Source organism: Formica exsecta, unplaced genomic scaffold, assembly GCF_003651465.1.
Source record: "Formica exsecta isolate Colony F162 unplaced genomic scaffold, ASM365146v1 scaffold21, whole genome shotgun sequence".
Lineage (NCBI taxonomy): Eukaryota > Metazoa > Arthropoda > Insecta > Hymenoptera > Formicidae > Formica > Formica exsecta.
The window spans coordinates 619072-640107 of record NW_021849398.1 but is presented as its reverse complement, the minus strand read 5'-3'; the positions used below and the strand labels follow the sequence as shown (position 1 = coordinate 640107).

The 21036-nt window shown below is 35.8% G+C and overlaps 1 protein-coding gene and 1 long non-coding RNA gene across 3 annotated transcripts in view; one reads left to right on the top strand and one right to left on the bottom strand.

Moving 5' to 3' along the window:
• Positions 1-20678, top strand: part of LOC115235034 (WD repeat and FYVE domain-containing protein 3) — a 25267-nt gene extending 4589 nt beyond the window's left edge. Inside the window, exons 1-48 of one of the 2 annotated variants that reach the window (XM_029806519.1) lie at positions 2236-2559; positions 3097-3333; positions 3529-3774; positions 3865-4023; positions 4130-4322; positions 4416-4602; positions 4698-4879; positions 4956-5307; positions 5408-5529; positions 5604-5887; positions 5972-6238; positions 6308-6598; positions 6683-7056; positions 7153-7442; positions 7661-7876; positions 7966-8138; positions 8196-8424; positions 8510-8646; positions 8752-8935; positions 9028-9299; positions 9469-9698; positions 9774-9941; positions 10042-10250; positions 10345-10520; positions 10615-10763; positions 10848-11023; positions 12336-12358; positions 12581-12938; positions 13000-13204; positions 13326-13746; positions 13878-14087; positions 14167-14355; positions 14462-14755; positions 14835-15070; positions 15159-15414; positions 15490-15701; positions 15769-15901; positions 16002-16155; positions 16243-16477; positions 16603-16826; positions 16902-17155; positions 17425-17652; positions 17789-17980; positions 18137-18311; positions 18384-18630; positions 18711-18965; positions 19266-19463; positions 19573-20678. In XM_029806519.1, coding sequence (XP_029662379.1) covers positions 3109-3333; positions 3529-3774; positions 3865-4023; positions 4130-4322; positions 4416-4602; positions 4698-4879; positions 4956-5307; positions 5408-5529; positions 5604-5887; positions 5972-6238; positions 6308-6598; positions 6683-7056; positions 7153-7442; positions 7661-7876; positions 7966-8138; positions 8196-8424; positions 8510-8646; positions 8752-8935; positions 9028-9299; positions 9469-9698; positions 9774-9941; positions 10042-10250; positions 10345-10520; positions 10615-10763; positions 10848-11023; positions 12336-12358; positions 12581-12938; positions 13000-13204; positions 13326-13746; positions 13878-14087; positions 14167-14355; positions 14462-14755; positions 14835-15070; positions 15159-15414; positions 15490-15701; positions 15769-15901; positions 16002-16155; positions 16243-16477; positions 16603-16826; positions 16902-17155; positions 17425-17652; positions 17789-17980; positions 18137-18311; positions 18384-18630; positions 18711-18965; positions 19266-19463; positions 19573-19690 — 10308 coding nt within the window. In that variant the 5' untranslated portion in view covers positions 2236-2559; positions 3097-3108 and the 3' untranslated portion in view covers positions 19691-20678. Of the gene's footprint in view, positions 1-339; positions 575-666; positions 1086-2235; positions 2560-3096; positions 3334-3528; positions 3775-3864; positions 4024-4129; positions 4323-4415; positions 4603-4697; positions 4880-4955; positions 5308-5407; positions 5530-5603; positions 5888-5971; positions 6239-6307; positions 6599-6682; positions 7057-7152; positions 7443-7660; positions 7877-7965; positions 8139-8195; positions 8425-8509; positions 8647-8751; positions 8936-9027; positions 9300-9468; positions 9699-9773; positions 9942-10041; positions 10251-10344; positions 10521-10614; positions 10764-10847; positions 11024-12159; positions 12359-12580; positions 12939-12999; positions 13205-13325; positions 13747-13877; positions 14088-14166; positions 14356-14461; positions 14756-14834; positions 15071-15158; positions 15415-15489; positions 15702-15768; positions 15902-16001; positions 16156-16242; positions 16478-16602; positions 16827-16901; positions 17156-17424; positions 17653-17788; positions 17981-18136; positions 18312-18383; positions 18631-18710; positions 18966-19265; positions 19464-19572 lie in introns of those variants that run through there. The other variant, XM_029806520.1, reaches the window with a different exon arrangement.
• On the bottom strand, positions 11425-11981 carry LOC115235037. The gene is made up of 3 exons (XR_003883970.1): positions 11914-11981; positions 11636-11818; positions 11425-11532 (listed from the first exon to the last, which is right to left on the bottom strand). It is a non-coding gene; the product is annotated as an uncharacterized LOC115235037 (long non-coding RNA).
• Positions 20679-21036: the final 358 nt, after the last annotated feature.

Genomic DNA, 21036 nt, shown 5'->3' with positions numbered 1-21036 from the left:
TATTATATAGATATATATTATTATAATTTAATATTCATATTTAATAATTAATTTTATAATTTTATTGCTTCAGTATGTTTTCATCAAAATTAAGAAACTATTAACTGTGTAGATTATCAAAAATTGCTATTTCTTTCGGTTATGCTTTATTATTATAATTTAATATTCATATTTAATAATTTTTAATTTAATTTTATTGCTTCAGTATGTTTTCATCAAAATTAAGAAACTATTAACTGTGTAGATTATCAAAAATTGCTATTTCTTTCACTCGCAAGGTTATGCTTATAATACTATTGTTTTTAGTTTTGAAAAAATGAAAAATGTTATTTCCTATAGGCTTATGTTGGATTTGTGGGATCTGATATTTATAAGAATAATCTATCCGCCATTGCAACGGGAAATTGGGGATGCGGAGCGTTTCGTGGAAACCCGAAGTTAAAAGTATTGATACAATTAATGGCTGCTGCAGTTGCAGGTCGATCTATGGTCTATTTTACTTTCGGAGACACATTGTTGAGAGACGATGTGGCAGCAATGTATGCACATTTAGTTCAGCACGATATTGATATAGGTATCAATTTTTAAATTTATTCAAAAGTATTAATATATATAAGATATTAAGATTTTATAGAATTATTTATATATAAATGTATATCTTTTTAGCGCGACTTTACTCAATGATATCAGAATATCATCAAGAATCTGCAGCATCAAGTGACCATTCGGATTTTTATTGTTTCTTGTACAACAAAAGCAGGATAAAACCGTTGAACAAATATTTTCCGACAAACAGTAAAAATTCCTTGGCGGATATTTTTGCCAAAGACATGTTATCTCAAAGAAGCAAAAATGTGGCATTAAATAAAGACGTTTTTAATAAGCATCTTTATGAAATGACGGAAGAGGAAAAGATAATAAATTGGCTGGCAAGTTGCGATGATGATAGCGACGATAATGCTAAACTCAATACAAAGAACGCGTGTAACGAGAAAACTAAGAGTAATCTAAAAGAAGCGAACAATGTTATTGAAAGTTTACATTTTGTAAATGATATTGGAGAAAACAAAAATCAGGAAGATAAGGTATTGTATAATAAGTTGAACAAAGATGTAAATCCTTCAAGTTTGAAAGAGTCGATTACTCAACATTCTGTTGAAACGTCAAAGAATATAAAATCTGAGTTCTCATTGGAATTATCAGAATTAAATGGCAGTGAATCTATTAAAATTTTAAGAGACTGTTCTATTTCGGAATCCCATAAACAAAAATCATTTTCAAGAAAGAGCAACCAAAGGACCGAAATATCGGACGATCGAGATACGTCAAAGAAGATCAAACCCGAATTATCGTTGGAATCGTCAGAATTAAATGGCAATGAATCTATTAAAATCTTAAAGGATTATTCCATTCCGGAATCGCATAAACAAAAATCACTTTCGAGAAAGAGCGGCCAAACAAAGATCTCGGACTTTTTCCAACGAATATCATGAATAATATCGAATAATTATTTTTTTAACACAATGCCAGTTTGCTCTTGCAGATTTTAATTGTAAACATTCTCTGTATATTCTGTAATCTTTAACCAAATCATAAAATGTAAATAAAATCTGTGTACAATGATTATTCGAATATATTAACATTTTTTTTTGTTTTATATCTCTTAATTTCAAAAAATATATGTCTCACTGTATCTATCGTTATATAAAATATTAGAAAATAAAGTATGTAATAATACATATAATTAGATAGATTTTTATAACGCGCTTTTAATGCAAAGGAAGTACAATTTGTATCATTTTTAATTGGATGATATTGTTCTTCCAAATAAATTGATAACGTTGATAAAAGTCGATAATGATTAGCCTCTTAATCTTCAATTATCATTTGCACGATGAGAAAGTTTCTTTTAAAAGTCGACTTTTAAAAAGCCTGTTCGGCGGTGATCGTGTAAAGAGTCACGTGACCGTTTATCGACGTATCGCGTTGACCGTGTAGGTCGAGTGAACTGTCAAATATACGAAGATGGCCGCCGCCGCTGAAATATTAAAGTCTCTCCCGCCGTAAGAATCGACATGATTTGCCGACAGAAAATGTAGAATTTTTCAAGCCGGAGACGCGTCTCAGGTAAATTCTAATCGCGTTATTGCAATTGACGTAAGCGGCCCGCGCGCGTCAATGATTATTTCGCGATTCGGATGACGCGGTTTCGTGGGCGGATTCACGATGTGTGTGAGTGTGTGCATGCGTGCGTGTATAGATCCGCGCCGCTGTGTGACATCTCGTCGGTCTGACGTTTTGAGAGAGCGGACGGACGTAAATATTGAGCCGGATGCTCGACGGACAGCGATGTCATCGATCTGTATGCATTGATTGTCGAGCGAATTGTCGACGAATGTTGCTCGATTCGATACCGAAGCTGTTGTTGGTTTTTCCGCGAAACCATCGTGCCATATTCACGCGCTTCTTCACGCTGCCCGATATGTTAACACTCGCAATGTTAGCACGACAAATGTTCGAACGTTTTTGCTGAACGATCATACGTTATTATTTCCACATGTAAAGAATATTTTACTTTTACCTAGTGTGTTTCTCTTATCAATTAGTATGAAATCGCGATCGCGAACGTATCTTTTCCGCCGTTTCATTCACGTCAAGTTGTGTGTGTATATGTGTTTCATTTTGCGTCGTTCCTTTTGGGCGCATTGACTTTTTCGTCAATTCGTTAAAATAGCTTGCTCGTATTGATCAAAGCTTTGTATTGATCAGCTATGTTGGAGTTTCAAGTTCATATTACTTTTGTCTCTTTACAAATTTTCTCACATACATATTAGTTAATAACAATAAAATTAAATTTGTTTTTATATTTTTAATTATTTTTAAACTTTTTATTTTTCTCTGCACACAGTAGTTTTGATATTTGAATATAATATGTTGCTAAAAGAGTTCAATTTTTTTTCTGTACGATAATATGCCACAGATTAGCTTATATCGTAATTAGACCAAGAAAATATTTTAGATCCTAAAATATTAAGGGTAAAAGACATCAGACAGAGTTGGAAGATAAACTATGAACTTTCTGTTTCACACACACAGCAAATTTCAAGTATGAACATAATGCGCAAATTACGAGGAGGTACCGGCGTTGGAGGCATGGGTTCGAGTGGTACTGGTGGTTTAGATGATTGCGCCGGAGGCACAAATCCTCAACACACTGCTCTGGGGCTTATGCACCTGAAAAAACTGTTCTCCGAATATACTCATCCACCACATCCCCTTTCTGATACTGAACGTGATGATAAATTGTATAACATGTTGCCATTATTTTGCAAGGTGAAATATATGTATAAGTAGAAATAAATGTTTTAATATAAATTATTCTAGTCTTATGAAATAGTATGTTGAATTGTTTTGCGATATTAAAATTATTCTTTTATTTAAAAAAAAAATATTTCTACATACATTTATCATTATATTATTTTCATTATCGGAAGCCATGTGATTATGTATATTTATATGTGCTTCTAGGTATTTGGATCTAGTCCATCGGGAGATATGAATGAAAAGTTCTGGGATATTTTGGCATTCACGCAACAAGTATCAAGACTTATGGTATCTGAAATCAGGAGAAGAGCAAGCAACCAGAGTACCGAGACAGCAAGTTGTGCTATTGTCAAGTTTTTAGAAATTGAGAATAGTGAAGAATCAAGTAATGGTTGGATGCTGTTGTCCGCATTGAATTTGTTGGCAGCAGGCGATACCTCTCTGATACAAGTAAATTGAGTTTCTTTAGCAGTTGATCATAGATACAGATATATTTCTACATAAAAGAACTTCTTTTGCATTATAAAATTATTTTTATAGGCCATGACTGCTGCCTCAGTTCCATCAACTTTGGTGAAATGTTTATACCTGTTCTTTGATCTACCCGAAATGAACGAGGAAGAGGCTGATATTACAGATACAAATAGTGAATTCACTCCTAGAGAACGTAGGATATTATTACAAAAAATATTTGTTCAGGTGATATATATCATATATTTCTTCATATTTTAGAACAGTATCATATCAAGGGATCATTTTTTTTCTTTTGACTGATTAATTTATTCTTTTGTACAAACACTTACAGTTGTTGGTAAGATTATGCAGTCATCCCTATCCAGCGGAAGAACTCGCTCGTAAGGACGATCTTACCTTACTGTTCTCAGCAATAACCAGTTGGTGTCCGCAGTACAATATTATGTGGCGTAAAAGTGCCGCCGAAGTTTTGATGACGCTGTCCCGACATGGTCTTACACAGAATGTAGTAGCTTATATTCATAGTAAGCTTAACATTTTACTCTACACTTGTTAAATCTTTGATTGCATGTAAAAGATTATTTATTTAATATTTTTTCTATCATTTTATCTTACAGATAAAGGATGTATAGCACTTTGTATCGATAATATGCAACGTGTACCTGAGCTGGCACCATTAGAGGTTGTAGAAATGTTTGTAACAGTGTTCTGTTTTTTAAAAGATTCTAGTGAAGTTTCTCAAACATTGCTAGATGACTTTCGTGCTTGTCAGGGTTATATCTTTTTATCCGAGTTTCTCTTAAAGTAAGTAAATGTTGTGTAATTATACGAAATAATGATGATAATAAAAGATTGATAAGTATTCGTAATAATATAATAAAAAAAAATTCCATATATAGACACGCACCATCAAGATTGGAACAAGATGGCAGAGCAGAAGCGCAAGATGCTATCCGAAATTTGGTACTAATGTTAGCATCTTTAACAATGTGTGGTCATACAGAACTGAAACCAAGTCAAGCTAGTATGGGATCCTTGTTTCAAATGCTCGGCTTTACCTTACCCCAACCCAGTAACAGAGGTAATTCTACAGAAAATAAAATGCTGTACATATTAAATGAAAATATACAACAGATACATTTTATATTGTATTGCAGGAGGAAGCGTTCGAAATATTCAAGCGTTCCAAGTATTACAATCTGTATTTATAAAATCTAATTCGCCGCTTCTATGTTGTACTATATTGGATGCGATATCCAGTGTATATCACAGCGACAACGCGAATTATTTTATTCTTGAGGGACAAAATACTTTGTCTCAGTTTGCAGAAAAAATTCATTTGAAGAATCCAGAGATACAAGAAAAATTCTTTCAATTACTGGAATTTATAGTTTTTCAACTTAATTTTGTTCCGTGTAAAGAACTCATATCTCTGTCCATTTTATTGAAAACAAACAACTCAATTTCTTGCTGTATCATGTGTATGGAGACTCTTCTTAATATACTTAGGTATGATACCTTGAAAAGCACAATTTAAGAAATTTTTCTCTGAAAATACATACACAAGTAAAATGTATCATATAATTTTAAATATAACCGTCCTTTTCAGACACAATACTATATTTAAAGACGTTTATAGAGAAGTTGGTATGTTAGAAGTTTTTGTGACTTGTCTTCATCGATATGCAACATTACTCAAGGATAAGCAAGCTGCGATCGATCAAGGATTAGGTAATTTTCGTTAAAGATGTTTATTATATCATATAATTTTATATATAAGTTTCGAAAATTCGTCATTGTTTTAGAATATACGTTATGCCCCGAGGATGAACGGTTGGGTGCCTTAGTAATGGAGGCTTTAACGACGTTATTAGCGAGTAACGTTCAAAATGCAAATGTCTTTAGAGAATGTGGAGGCGCACGTTGCGCTCATAATCTAGTGCCCTACGTAGATTGCCGGTATCAAGCACTCGGTATCGTTAGGGAATTGATACTCAGCGCGGGTGGTGACGACGACATGGCTACGCTATTGGGAGTTATGCATTCGGCACCTCCTAATGCCTTGATTCTAAAAACGCATATATTAAAAGTGAGCCTCGTATCATATTTATTTCTATATTGATTATAAATTTGTAAAGAGCTATTAACGAGCGATTACAATACTGTTTTCCAGTCGTTGCTAGCCTGTTTACGAGAGTCGCATAGGACTAGAACGGTTTTCCGAAAAGTCGGAGGCTTCGTTTATGTAATGTCGGTTTTGGTATCGCTGGAGAGTCAATTAGGTTCGCAAAGATCGGAAAAGAGCGAACCTTGCAACGATTTCGTGCAGAGGACTATGCAGGACGAAAGTCAATTGTTGACATTGTTACATGTAGTATTTCATACTATAAGTACAGCTATGCGATTTGAGCCAGCAAATGCGAAATTCTTCCATCATGAGGTATAAATTTAAGCCATATTATAATAATTATATAATTTATTGTGTAAAAATAATGCCAATTTTGCACAGATCTGCCAATCGAGTTTGTGCGATACTTTACGTCTTCTCGGTTGTTTTTCGACGCAAACAAAGATCACTGAGATGGATATGATACCGACTGTGAATTATCATAACATGCTAGTGTCATTATTTACTGGGAGTGTATTGGAACCGGTATTTTCAGATGATATGCCAAAGACATTGGGATATGCGTGTTTACTACTACGTCTACTGTATGACGTGGCACTCGATTCCTTTGACAAACCAAATTTAGCTAATGTAGGCATAAGATCTCCGAGTCATAAGCAAAATAGTGTGGAGGTATATTTTTTATCCAAGTATCAACATTTTAGTTTTGTGAAATTAATGCAATTAATGTTATAACTCTGCGTTTGCATTTTTCAGCAACAGAGATCATTTGATTCTCCTGGAAGTAGCAAGAGATGTATTATAAATTCCTTAAATCTAAGCCCACCCGCACCCGAGCCGATTGTAGTTCATCCCGGTATAGTAGTGGGAATGCTTCACTTACTTCCATCTATCTCCGAACCATCTAATCCTCAAATGGCGCTAGCTTTACAATTGTATGTGGCGGAGATCGTCAAGAGCTTAGTACGATCGGAAAGAAATCAGCAAGTTATGTGTGAAGCCGGTATGGCCGGAGAATTGTTGTCCGTGGGTAGAATCGCTTTGCAGGATGAGACACATCCGCTTCATCAACCTCTGCAATACATCATAGAGAGACTCGCCGCGCAATCGCTCGAACCAAGAGATCTACGGTGAGAAAAAAATACATTTAGAAGAAGAAAAGAAAGCTAGAAAAGATACATTTAAACTGTTTTACACATTGATAATTCACAATTTAATTCTTGCAGAGAGTTTTTACGTTTGGGTGATCCGTTATGTTGTATCTCGCTGGACGATATCGATCAAAGCAAGCCTAGAGGAGGACCAGTACCTTTAACGCGAATCAAGACGCTAGTATCGATGACAACGCCCAAGGACTTTAGAGCTCATGGTTCATGCACCTTACCGCCTTTTGTGGAATTGGATATGAGCGCCGAGGGATTCGCGTGTTTGTACTTGCCGAGTGTCGCCCCGCAAAGTACCACACCTCCTACAGTTGTCTCTGCGGACAATAGCGTATTGGGAGGAATTGGATCAGGTACGACATATTAATTATAATTATTATATATGTGCGATTTACTTTCACCGTTATATAATGAAGATAGTATAGTCGATTCTATCGTGAGTAATCGAATAATAAATATAACAAAAATGTGTGATCTATCGGGCAATAATAATGAAAAAACACGAAGCTTATTTTTGTAAATTGTACGCGTGTATATATAACGATTGCTATATTATGAAAAATTATTGTAGGCGATAGATTATTCCCACCACAGACCGGGTTAACGTATAGCACATGGATATGCGTCGACAAGTTTAGCGATCCTAGAACCGATCCTCATTGCGTGAGATTACTCACCTTGGTGCGTACTCCGCAATCTGCGAGAGACTTAATTTGTCTGACTGCTGTTCTTAGCGCTAGAGATAAGGCTATCATTGTTTCCACTCAGGAGACACCCATTCCGCAAAGTAAGTGTGTGTGTGTGTGTAATACTTCCTGAAAGCATGCGTTATAAAAATTAAGCGACATAATGCGCACAAATTAATACGCATTTTAGATACAGGTGAATGGGAGCCCGAAGGAACGGGCGAGTGCGGTGCCCGAGTCTGGTGTCCTGATTTACTTCACGAAGGACAATGGCATCACATAGCTATTGTGTTGAATCGCGCAGTTCTTAAAAACTCGAGTTTTTCATTATACTTAGACGGTCAACATATCCATAGTCAAAAGGTAACACACATTGAGATTCATTAATTTTCTAAATCTTATGTATATCTGTGTTTTTAGCTTCATTATATCACGCAAGTTCCTGGAGGTGGAGCAGCCAACTTAACAGTGGCTTCTCCGGTTTACGGCTACATTGGTACGCCGCCTTGTTGGCGTAGATATTCCAGATTGACGTGGAAACAAGGACCATGTCATTTGGTGGAGGAAGTTTTTAATTCTCAAAACATTGCCACTTTATTTAAACTAGGGCCGCATTACATGGGAAGCTTGCAAGCTCCGCAATTGAGTGGTATTGAATATGCGATGACGATATTTCCTATTGAAACATAATTTTACAAATAAAGAATATTAACATTATATGTTATTATACGCAGGCCCTGAAGCTCTAGGACCTCTCGTGGCTGAGGAAAAGGTGGTGTTTGGATTGAATGCAAAAGCCATGTCACAATTGACTCTAGCTAAAATTAGAAAGGTGTATAGCCGAGCTGATAATAAATCAATAGCCAAACAAGTATGAATATCTTTCAATTTTCTGTTTTTATTAAAGATAAAGAATAAAAGAGCGAAATTCAAAATTAAATTTTATATTAATATCTGATTACTTTGTCATTGTCAGCTTGGTATGTCATCCCATGAGAACGCCACACCTATCAGAGTTCTCCATAATTCCGCGGGACATCTCAGCGGTCCAGCTAGAGCATTAGGTGGTGTGGTCGTTGGTTACCTTGGTGTTCGTGTATTTAGTCCTAAACCAGTAGCTACTATGATCGATAATGTAGGAGGATGTTCAGTGTTGTTAGGTACGATTCCGAATTAAATGACGAACGATACCTATATGTATTGTAACAATGAGATGAGACTAAAAATGTAATCTTATAAATCTGTCTAAAAGGTTTAATAGCTATGGCCCAAGATGTAGAATCTTTATATGCAGCTGTAAAGGCATTAGTTTGCGTAGTGAGATCCAATCAAGCAGCCCAACAAGAAATGGATCGCAGAAGAGGATATCAGACTCTAGCTATGTTACTAAGAAGAAAGTGTCCTCTTCTAAACAGTCATATATTGCACTTGACATTCAGTCTTGTGGGGACGGTCGATAGTGGTAGAGAAACTAGTGCGATTCCTAATGTCACAGCATTTCAAGACCTCTTATGTGATTTACAAGTAAGTCTAGAAAAATTTTTATAATTGAATACACATGTAGAGCTATTTTATGATATTACGCGAACGAGAAAGCAGGCAAACAAGAGAAACGTTTAATTAGACAATTCTGATTTAACGAATTAATTTTTTTTATGAAAATTTGTATTGTGCTATGATAAATTGTGTTTAGGTCTGGCATGAAGCACCCGGAGAATTACTAAGATCTCTTCTCGAACATTTGTACGAACTGATAGCAGAGTCCAGTGAAAAACGAACTAATCTGCGATTAATGAGAGACTTACAATTAGTACATAAATTATTGCACATTTTGAGCGACGTAAAACTAAATAGCACCAGACAGATTCTTTTAGCGCTTCTTAGTATATTATTAAGTCAACCACGACAGGCTGATCTATTATGGTAAGCAGTTTTCTGTTTTTCATATATATATATATATACTTAAGTTAATTCTTTACAATTTTTATTTTTATTCAGGTTTGGGCAATTTATTGTAGCAACCTTACCGCAATGTTCTGAAAAACACTTAATTCTTAGAGAAGGAGAAGGAATCAAGGACGGAGAAGGAGAGAGTATACTTTTACGTAATCGTTGTTTACAGCTCTTACATTCATTGTTGTTTAATGGATCCAAAGTTAATGTAAAGTAAGAAAAATTATACAAAAAAAAATATATATATATATATGTCAGTGTGTATGTCAAGAATATATGTATCAAGTATAATTGCAATTGTGCTAATTTGCAGTATGTGCGAAGAAGTAGCCAAAGTTCTGGGCCTAGATTGGGTATTATTGTTCCTCCAGTCTGATCTTCATAGTACCACAGTTGTCTGGGGATTACGTATACTCGTGGCAATATGTTCAGTGCAATCAATTTTGCAAAAATTCAAAGAGGGCACAAGCAATGGCGGTTGGCTGCGGCATACTGATCACAACAAAATGGCACTAGCACTCGGTACATATATTAGCAATTCCTTTGTTTTTGCATATATAGATATTTTATAAATATTATTCGTGTATATACATACATTAATATAACACACATGTAGGTTGTCATCAACAAATGTCTACTGGTGAGATTAAGCCATCTGGCCTTCACGTACCAGGATTTCAGCATCTGGGCTGGTTACTTCCGCAGCACATCGATCTTGTCCCGGAACTTTATTTTCTTTTTATTGCTTTAATGATGGGACAGCCTGTGAAATTGTTACCTACGGATTCGAAGGTGAACATGGAGTTAATCACGCGTTTTTGTGTTGAAATGGTTAATATATAAAGAATAGTAATACTATGTATGTATTATTACAATTGTGCATCAGCTCGATTTGGATAATGTTTGGAGCTTTATGTTCGGAGTCCCGGCAAATCATACACTATCATCTTTCACCAGCAGAATTAATCTTTGTCCCGAAGCGATGGTCACGTTACTAGCTATGGTGCGAACAATGTTGAATAGTCACTCAAACAAGTGAGTTAATATGTTATATAATAAAGAATATTTTAATATGTATAATTATATATACATTATAATATATATTAATTTTTTTCACAGCCCGGAAGTATTACCAGCATGGTTAAATGACTATCCGGTGACAATAATACAATTCTTGTTCTTCCTTTATCGCAACTTTACCGACTTTATGCAGGTCTTTATGTCCGCGGAAGTTTTGGGTGCCTTAGCTGGGACCTTGTTTCCGAAACCTGTCAGTTCTAGTCAGGATAGCAGTGGTAATTATATATATATATATATACTTAAGTTAATTCTTTACAATTTTTATTTTTATTCAGGTTTGGGCAATTTATTGTAGCAACCTTACCGCAATGTTCTGAAAAACACTTAATTCTTAGAGAAGGAGAAGGAATCAAGGACGGAGAAGGAGAGAGTATACTTTTACGTAATCGTTGTTTACAGCTCTTACATTCATTGTTGTTTAATGGATCCAAAGTTAATGTAAAGTAAGAAAAATTATACAAAAAAAAATATATATATATATATATGTCAGTGTGTATGTCAAGAATATATGTATCAAGTATAATTGCAATTGTGCTAATTTGCAGTATGTGCGAAGAAGTAGCCAAAGTTCTGGGCCTAGATTGGGTATTATTGTTCCTCCAGTCTGATCTTCATAGTACCACAGTTGTCTGGGGATTACGTATACTCGTGGCAATATGTTCAGTGCAATCAATTTTGCAAAAATTCAAAGAGGGCACAAGCAATGGCGGTTGGCTGCGGCATACTGATCACAACAAAATGGCACTAGCACTCGGTACATATATTAGCAATTCCTTTGTTTTTGCATATATAGATATTTTATAAATATTATTCGTGTATATACATACATTAATATAACACACATGTAGGTTGTCATCAACAAATGTCTACTGGTGAGATTAAGCCATCTGGCCTTCACGTACCAGGATTTCAGCATCTGGGCTGGTTACTTCCGCAGCACATCGATCTTGTCCCGGAACTTTATTTTCTTTTTATTGCTTTAATGATGGGACAGCCTGTGAAATTGTTACCTACGGATTCGAAGGTGAACATGGAGTTAATCACGCGTTTTTGTGTTGAAATGGTTAATATATAAAGAATAGTAATACTATGTATGTATTATTACAATTGTGCATCAGCTCGATTTGGATAATGTTTGGAGCTTTATGTTCGGAGTCCCGGCAAATCATACACTATCATCTTTCACCAGCAGAATTAATCTTTGTCCCGAAGCGATGGTCACGTTACTAGCTATGGTGCGAACAATGTTGAATAGTCACTCAAACAAGTGAGTTAATATGTTATATAATAAAGAATATTTTAATATGTATAATTATATATACATTATAATATATATTAATTTTTTTCACAGCCCGGAAGTATTACCAGCATGGTTAAATGACTATCCGGTGACAATAATACAATTCTTGTTCTTCCTTTATCGCAACTTTACCGACTTTATGCAGGTCTTTATGTCCGCGGAAGTTTTGGGTGCCTTAGCTGGGACCTTGTTTCCGAAACCTGTCAGTTCTAGTCAGGATAGCAGTGGTGCTAGTACCCCAGCCGATGAGGTGATTATATTCTTTGTTCTACAAGATGTTCTCTCTGAAAAAAGATACTTTTAATTTTACGTATATAAAATTAAATATTATATAAGGATTGTTCGTATTACGGACACAATAGATATTTTTAAACACTTGCTATATAAACTTGTGAAATCAGAGAGCATCTTTGGGTATATACTTTGTAAAATTGACCGAAATATATTAACATTGATTAATTAATTATTGTAGCAAGAACCAGTATTAGTGAGATCGCCGTCGAAAGATGTAGGACTGACGAATCATCCCGCAAAGAAATTCGTGATGGACTTTTTTAAAGTTATCGTCGTCGATTCGCTTTCGCTGCCGGTGACGGCCAAATCGCCAGCGATAGATCTCGTTCTGGAAGCATGGCCGGAACATGCGTCGACGGGACAGCAAATGCGTTATCAAACAGAAGTATTATCTATATTAATGGAACACTTGCTAGCTGCGGATGTATTGATCGGAGAGCAGGCCGCATTACCTGTCGTTCCTGGTGGATCGGCCAACAATATAACCAACAATGTTTGTTACGTGGCAGCTAGAATAGTTGACAAATTATGGCAAGGTAATAGTCCCTATAATAGCCCTAAAAAAGATTAATAACGATTATTTAACTTCTCACAAAGGTGCTCTGACAAAAGACCCGCACGAAGTATTCGATTTTATCGTCAAATTAATCGGTCAAGCAAAGAGGCGACCTGGTGCTGTCAGCATGGAGGGCCTTCATCACTGCCTGAATAGGACAATTTTATTCTTACTGTCACGTGCGACTGATTCTATTGCCGATCAAATGGCTGTATTGGAGGCATTGCATAAGCTTACTACTCATAGGTATGTATACACACCTATTTTACATGTGTACTTTACTTTACATGTATACTTTTGTATAAAATGTACATTTTCAATTCTAAAATAGAGAAGAGTTAATCACATAAAAACGTATTTTTCTTAGATTATTAGTGTTTGGTGCTGGCAATCACGAATTAGAATTTATCGGCTGTTTGACGTATTGTCTGTTGCAACTGACGGCTGATATAAAGATCATGTTGGACACTAACATGAAAACTACGTGGCATGTTAATCCGCAAGTGGAATCCAGCGATGATAGACTGACGTCTCACCAGGGACACAATTTGATGGCCGTAGCGGCGACGAGAGTTTGGGAGGAACTCTACGTATGCAAGAAACCGGCCATAGAGGAAGTTTTTAAAATGACTCTGCCGGCTCCTGTGAGTAATGAACGCGCGCCGGAATTGTCGGTCGTGAGAGAACAGATTCACGAAGCTGCGTCCAAGCTCTGGCTAAATTACGTAGTTTCGGAAAGAAGAGCTACGTACAGAGCTCCTTGGGAACTTCACAATCAAATCCAATCGGTATGTCAAAGCTCTCAATATGCTGCATTATGTGAATATAAGTGTGTGGATTATTCTAGACATAAAAAGGTATCACGCAAAGTATACATTTGGAAAACCAGAGTGTCATGCATATATATATAAAATTGCAGAAAATCCAAAAAGTGACGGGAGGCTTGACGAGATTAGCGAGTCGGACAAAGGTGCGAAAAGAGGAATCTGTGCGCGTAAGACTTAGATTACATCAGAACACGGTTGCTCAGTGGACGGAGCAACATGTTGCGTTGGTCAGAGAGCTCGCTGCAGTGAGGCGTTTGCAGCATCAACAAACGAATCTGCACACTCAGCGTTACGTATATCAAGTAAGGAATACTATCTATTCCTATGTTTAGTAATTTTGTTGATAAAATAGGCTAAAAATAATTTTTAATTTGTTTTTAGGAATGGCTGCAAACCGAGACGGAATTGACTAGAGAACGCGGTCTTTGGGGACCTCCGACACCCACTATGCTTGACAAATGGATGTTGGATATGACAGAAGGACCATGTAGAATGCGAAAGAAGATGATGAAGAATGAACTCTTCTACATACATTATCCGTATCGGCCTGAATTAGAGCATCCTGATAATGTGAGTTGTATGCAAAAAATGCATTAGAAATGTAACAAAATTTAAATATAAGAGTGTATCTAATATATTGGCAGCCATAATACATTGATCTATTATCTATATTTAGAAACAGCTAAAGTACAAAGTAGCGACGAGCATGGATAGTAAGGAGTATTATCTGAAGCAACTCGGCAATTCATCGGGAATGTTTGAACGCGAACGAGATCCTGTTATAGATGACACACCGTTAAACGTCAATGAAACTTCTACTGAGAGTGAACCACCGATGGTTCCGTGCACGCTAGAACGTCACGCCAGTGAGCCGGATGAAGCGCCCGAGGATAACGAACAGGAGGAAGAAAACAATCAAGCTGTTCCAGACAATCAAACGTTATTACGTCTCCTCGAGGAACATGAGAAGGTTTTTGTTCTATACAATCGATATGATGCTAAAAATCGCAACATTTTTTTTTTATAATACTTCCATTTACATGTTTCAGATAAGCCACATGTTTAGATGCGCAAGAATACAAGGTTTGGACACGACTGAAGGTCTTCTCTTATTTGGAAAGGAACATTTTTATGTGATTGATGGATTTACATTGTTGAAGTCTAGAGAGATAAGAGATATAGAAAGTTTGCCAGAGGCATACGAACCGATCTTGCCATCGCCGGGATCTCCCAGAAGATCTAGAGCGATGAGACAGTGTTCCAAGTTTAATTACGAAGACATCAGGTATATATATTTTTAAAATAAGAATATATTTCTTTTTGCATAATACTTGAATAATAGATCAGTACCTGCACTATTTTGTTATTCACAGGGAAGTACACAAGAGACGATACTTATTGCAACCCATGGCACTGGAAGTGTTCAGCGGAGACGGTAGAAATTATTTACTGGCATTCCCTCGAAAGGTCAGGAACAAGGTCTATCAAAGATTCATGACATTTGCTACCGCGATCGCCGACAATGCTCAGCAATCCGTAGCTGGCCAAAGGCGAACGGCGAATGTCGAGCAGGCCACTGGCTTGCTCTCGAATCTTATAGGAGAAACATCAGTCACTCAAAGATGGGTGGTTAGTAATAATACACAAAATAAGTGAAAGGATATATACTTTTTATTAAGTATTGACGTACTTTTATGCGCATAGAGAGGAGAAATATCCAACTTTCAATACCTGATGCATTTGAATACTTTGGCGGGTCGTAGTTACAACGATCTTATGCAATATCCGATATTTCCATGGATCTTGGCTGATTACGACAGTGAGGAGCTCGATCTTATAGATTCATCGACGTTTCGAGATTTCAGCAAACCTATGGGCGCGCAAAGTCCTGAGCGATTGCTGCAATTTAAGAAAAGGTATGGAAAAAATATACGTGTATGTAACGATATACGTGATGAGAAACTTATTTTCCACATCGCGCAGATACAAGGAATGGGACGATCCGCACGGAGAGACTCCTCCTTATCATTATGGCACACATTATTCGTCAGCAATGATAGTATGTTCGTATCTGGTGAGAATGGAACCATTCACGCAACATTTTCTCAGATTACAGGTTTGTACATAAGTTTGCAGAAACGGTGATATGACAGCTTTATTTTTTACATATGTGATGATTGATATGACGTGACGTGTGATTGAAAATGTGGTTGTAGGGTGGACATTTCGATTTAGCCGATAGAATGTTCAATAGCATAAAGGAGGCGTGGTTATCTGCTTCCAAGCATAACATGGCAGACGTGAAAGAACTTATCCCGGAATTTTTTTACCTCCCGGAATTCCTTAACAATTCTAATCACTTTGATTTAGGTAAGTTAAGTCTCGTTGAGCGTGATATATTGTTTTTGTTTCTTTCTTACGTTTTCTCATGGTTATACGTGAATATTTTTCTCGCAGGCTCTAAACAAAGCGGTGTTCAACTCGGCGATATCGTTCTTCCACCTTGGGCGAAGCAAGATCCTCGCGAATTTATCCGTGTACATAGACTCGCGTTAGAATGCGATTATGTGTCGCAGCATCTTCATCAATGGATCGATCTAATATTCGGATGCAAGCAAAACGGTCCGGCGGCCGTCGAAGCTGTCAATGTATTCCATCATTTATTCTACGAAGGCAACGTCGATATCTACAAGTCAGTTTATACACGATTATAATTTTGCAGTTGTTATAATTTTCAAGATGTTATGTTTATCTCTTCTATCATTCACCTAAAATAAAAATTTTTTAATTAAAAAATTATTCTCATCTTAATTATAGCATTGATGATCCGTTGAAGAAGAACGCGACTATCGGTTTCATCAATAATTTCGGCCAAATACCTAAGCAATTATTCAAGAAGCCGCATCCGGCGAAGAAAATGACGCAGAGGACTAGTGTGATCGATCCTGGGCCCATTACTCCTGGATTAAGTATTACCACGTCCGACAAATTGTTCTTCCATAATCTTGATAATCTGAAACCATCGTTACAACCCATTAAAGGTTTGCATTTCTGATTTTCCGTTAATAAAGGCGCTATGTATTTAAAGTATTTCATGCAATTTACATTGTTTACAGAATTAAAGGGTCCCGTTGGACAAATATTGCACGTTGATAAAGCCGTGTTGGCGGTAGAACAAAACAAGACACTTATCCCTCCCGCTTATAACAAATACGTAGCATGGGGATTCGCTGATCATTCACTCAGAATAGGGAATTACGACAGTGATAAAGCTATCTTTGTCGGCGAGGCTTTGATGCAAAGCAGCGGGGAGATAGTAGCGTGCGTTTGTCCGTCTTCCAAATTGATAGTTACCGCTGGCACCAGCTCTGTAAGTCTTTCAAAAGAAACGAATTATTATGAACACGAGATAATTCTCTTCGCGACAATCTATAATTACGAGTTATGTTTCGGAACAAAGTTATACTAAAATTAAAAAATATAAGCATGCTACGTTCGGTATAGCTGTTCTAATAAAAATGGCGGTTCTTCACTCAAGACGTAAAAACTTGATATTCAAAACTATTTCTTTCTCTCCCTTATATTTTTTCAGTTTTAGTTATGCTCTAGTATACATATTAAATACGCATATCCGTCTAGGTCGTGACTGTCTGGGAATATGCCAAGCGACAACTTTCTATAAAACAGTGCCTGTACGGACATACCGATGCAGTCACGTGTTTATCGTCCAGTCCTGCGTATAATGTTATCGTGTCCGGATCGCGAGACGGTACAGCGATTATATGGGATTTATCCCGGTGCTTGTTTGTGCGTCAGCTTAGAGGACATGCTGGACCAGTTGCTGCAGTGGCCATAAATGAATTAACGGTATTTATATCATATATTTATATTGTGTGAATATATCAATCAAATTCCCAATAAATAAAATTGTGTAAATATAAAAAATAGATATATAGAGTGAACTTATTTATCTATTTTTAAAATTTTTTAAATATCTCTATAGGGAGACATAGCTACATGCGCAGCTACATGGTTACATGTATGGAGTATCAATGGGGAGGAGTTGGCGAGCGTTAATACATGTGTCGGCCGCGCCGACAGGATGCAACAGATATTATGCGTCGCTTTCAGTCAAACTCACGAATGGGATTCGCAGAATGTTATTATGACTGGCTCCACCGACGGCGTTGCTCGCGTAAGATAGATGCATCTATTTTTCTAAAATATTTTAGAGAGAGATATATATTTAAATACATTACAGATTATTTTAGATACATATATACCTGATACATATTTAATGAAACTTAATAAGAAATATTTGCGATATTAATAGACATCTGTGGTTTTGCAGATGTGGTCGATGGATTACGTGCAAGTACCTGCAGAAGAAGAGAAACCTGAAGAAGTAACGGTTGTCGAGAAAGAAAAGAACGAAAAACAAAGCACCGAGGAGAACCAAACTGAAACAACAATGAAGAGAGTTCAAGAATTGGTTAAACAAATGAGTATATCCGCCGAGGGATCAGGTACGTAATGTGTTACATGTATATTGATGAGAAAACATTTAAATTATAACAAATTCTCCCTTTTGCTGCAAGGTATACTTATGAAAAGCGGTTCTGAGAGTAGTCTCTCCGAGACAGAAAATGCCAAAGAAGCTTCCAGACTTCATGAGGAAAAAGAGGAATGCTCCGATAACGAATCAAGTAACGGCTCTAGTAATAAACCCTCGCCTCAGAATAATCACGCGTCTTTGGTAGTATTGCGTCGAAAGAGTCGCGGAAATCCGATGTTTAGGAAAAGCGAAGGCGGCGGACGTGCCGATAGCGAGGGCACACAAACTAGGTAACTCAATCTCGATAATCAAATACAAGGCAGTATAAATTCCATGTAATTGTAAGATATAACTCTATTGTATTTCATAGTGAATCTACCAGCAATCCGGGAGATTCGGAAGGAGCATTGAGGGCTAGCAAAAGCGATACCAGTTTGACCGACAGTTTCGTTATGGTTAGCGAGGCTGATACAAAGCCGCGAAAAATCAATCCGCAAAATATCTTGCGAGATGGTTTTAAATGGCAAAGACAGTTGGTATTCCGCAGTAAATTAACGATGCATACTGCCTACGATCGTAAGGATAATGCAGAACCGGCGTCTATCGCAGCTTTAGCGGTATCAAGGTATTTACAAAGTGTACATCATAACATTGAGATAAATCGGCGATCTTCTTACAATGAAGATTTTCATTACACTCTTATATATTGTTTCATCAAGTTAACACAAACTCAAAAATAATTCATGAAATACGAAACAAAAATATTTATAAACTTAAAATAAAATAAAAAATTAATATCATATTTTAATTTAGTATACAATTATATTAGTTCGAGTATATTTATGATTTCGATATGTAATTACATGTATATAATTTACATGAGAATGTGAAGTATGTTCACCTCATTGTGTGTTCTGATTTGTAGGGATCATAGAACAGTATATGTGGGTGACACTCGTGGCAGAGTATTTTCATGGAGCGTGTGTGAACAACCCGGACGCACGGTCGCCGATCATTGGCTGAAAGACGAAGGAGCGGATTCTTGCGTTGGTTGCGGCGTTCGATTCAATTTATATGAAAGAAGGCATCATTGTCGCAACTGTGGACAAGTATTCTGCTCCAGGTAAGTCTTAAGTAAATAGTAATTGTTTCGTTAAAAAAAAAAAAAAAGGAAAAGAAAATTTGGTGTGGTGCTTTGCATATTTAGCCGAGTTAATTACTTTTATATACAGATGCAGTCGATTCGAGTCGAAGATATCCAGACTTGGTATCTTAAAACCAGTTAGAGTCTGTCAGGGCTGTTATTCGTCATTACGGTCTCAGAGTAACTCCATCGAGAGTAATATTTAATATGGTACACAACACATGAGAGTCTTATCTTATATATAAATCGTTAAATTATACAGAAAATTATCTTAGCGGGTTGTAAATACTTGGGTGTACCTTATTAACCTTTTAGTTGAATTTCTCTGTACACAAACAGAAAAATGTGTGTGTATGTATGTACGTTCTATCCTATATGCAAACTGAACTACACGCAATGTACTGCATTTTTTAACGGATGAATTAATGTAATCGTAACTCGGTTTGTATCTGCATAAGTAAAGATTATTGCATTTTTATTTCGATGATTCTATTATTAAGATTTTATTGAGAAATAACAACAAAGTATGAATCATTTGCTAGATTACACATTCCTGTCGATTATGTTTCAAGTCATGCATAAACTAATTGAGTTTTTAAGAAACAAATTTTTCTAATACATTAAAATACTATATAATTTACACATATTTTTTAATTTTTCTTTTATTATCGACAGCTTTGTATAAGGTTGTATAATTTTTTCATTATATTTTAAATCAAATTATATTGAAATTAAAATACATGTATATGTTACCCATAAGATTAAGGGAAACATAAGATGTACTTTCCAAATTTATCCAATATAAACTCTTGTATGTGTACCTGTTGCATATTGTACTTTGCATGAATAGTGCATTATGCCAGGAAATGGTAATGTGCAAAATTTATACTATTTCTAATCAATGCATTCAGTAATGTTACCAATTACCATTAATCATGTAATATTATTATTATTTATAAAATTAAGAGTATATAATCTGTGATTTTATTTTTCTATATTTTAATTTAGCCAGAATGATCAATGGCTCTTGTAGATATTAATCGATTACTTTATTATATCGGTACTGTCATCCTAATCATTGCATTAAGTTATAAATGGAAGATATCATAACATAACGTTATATGTTAAAATTGAATATTGTTTGAATAGTGTTTGATTATAACTAAATTCATATTTATTTAAGACACGAAAAAAGTTAAGATATTACTGTGATTATTCTTTTGAGATGGATAAATTTTTTTTTCGTTTGTATGATAGATGAGACAATTCAATTTTTTATTTTATACATTTGTTATTCCATCGTACTAACCATCTCAAAGAGGATGGTAATTTGGAAAGTATCTCTTTCAGATATAACTATACAATTATTTTTCTTTCAAACAAGGAGTACGTTTCACTTTTCTATCGCATACAGTACATATATAAATACTATCTAAGGACTGTATTACGATTTAACAAAAAAGTATATTATTGCAATGTGTACTCCTGACCTTTTGTCCAAAGGCATAGAACTTTATAATAGACAATACCGTATCTATGTAACATTTATTAT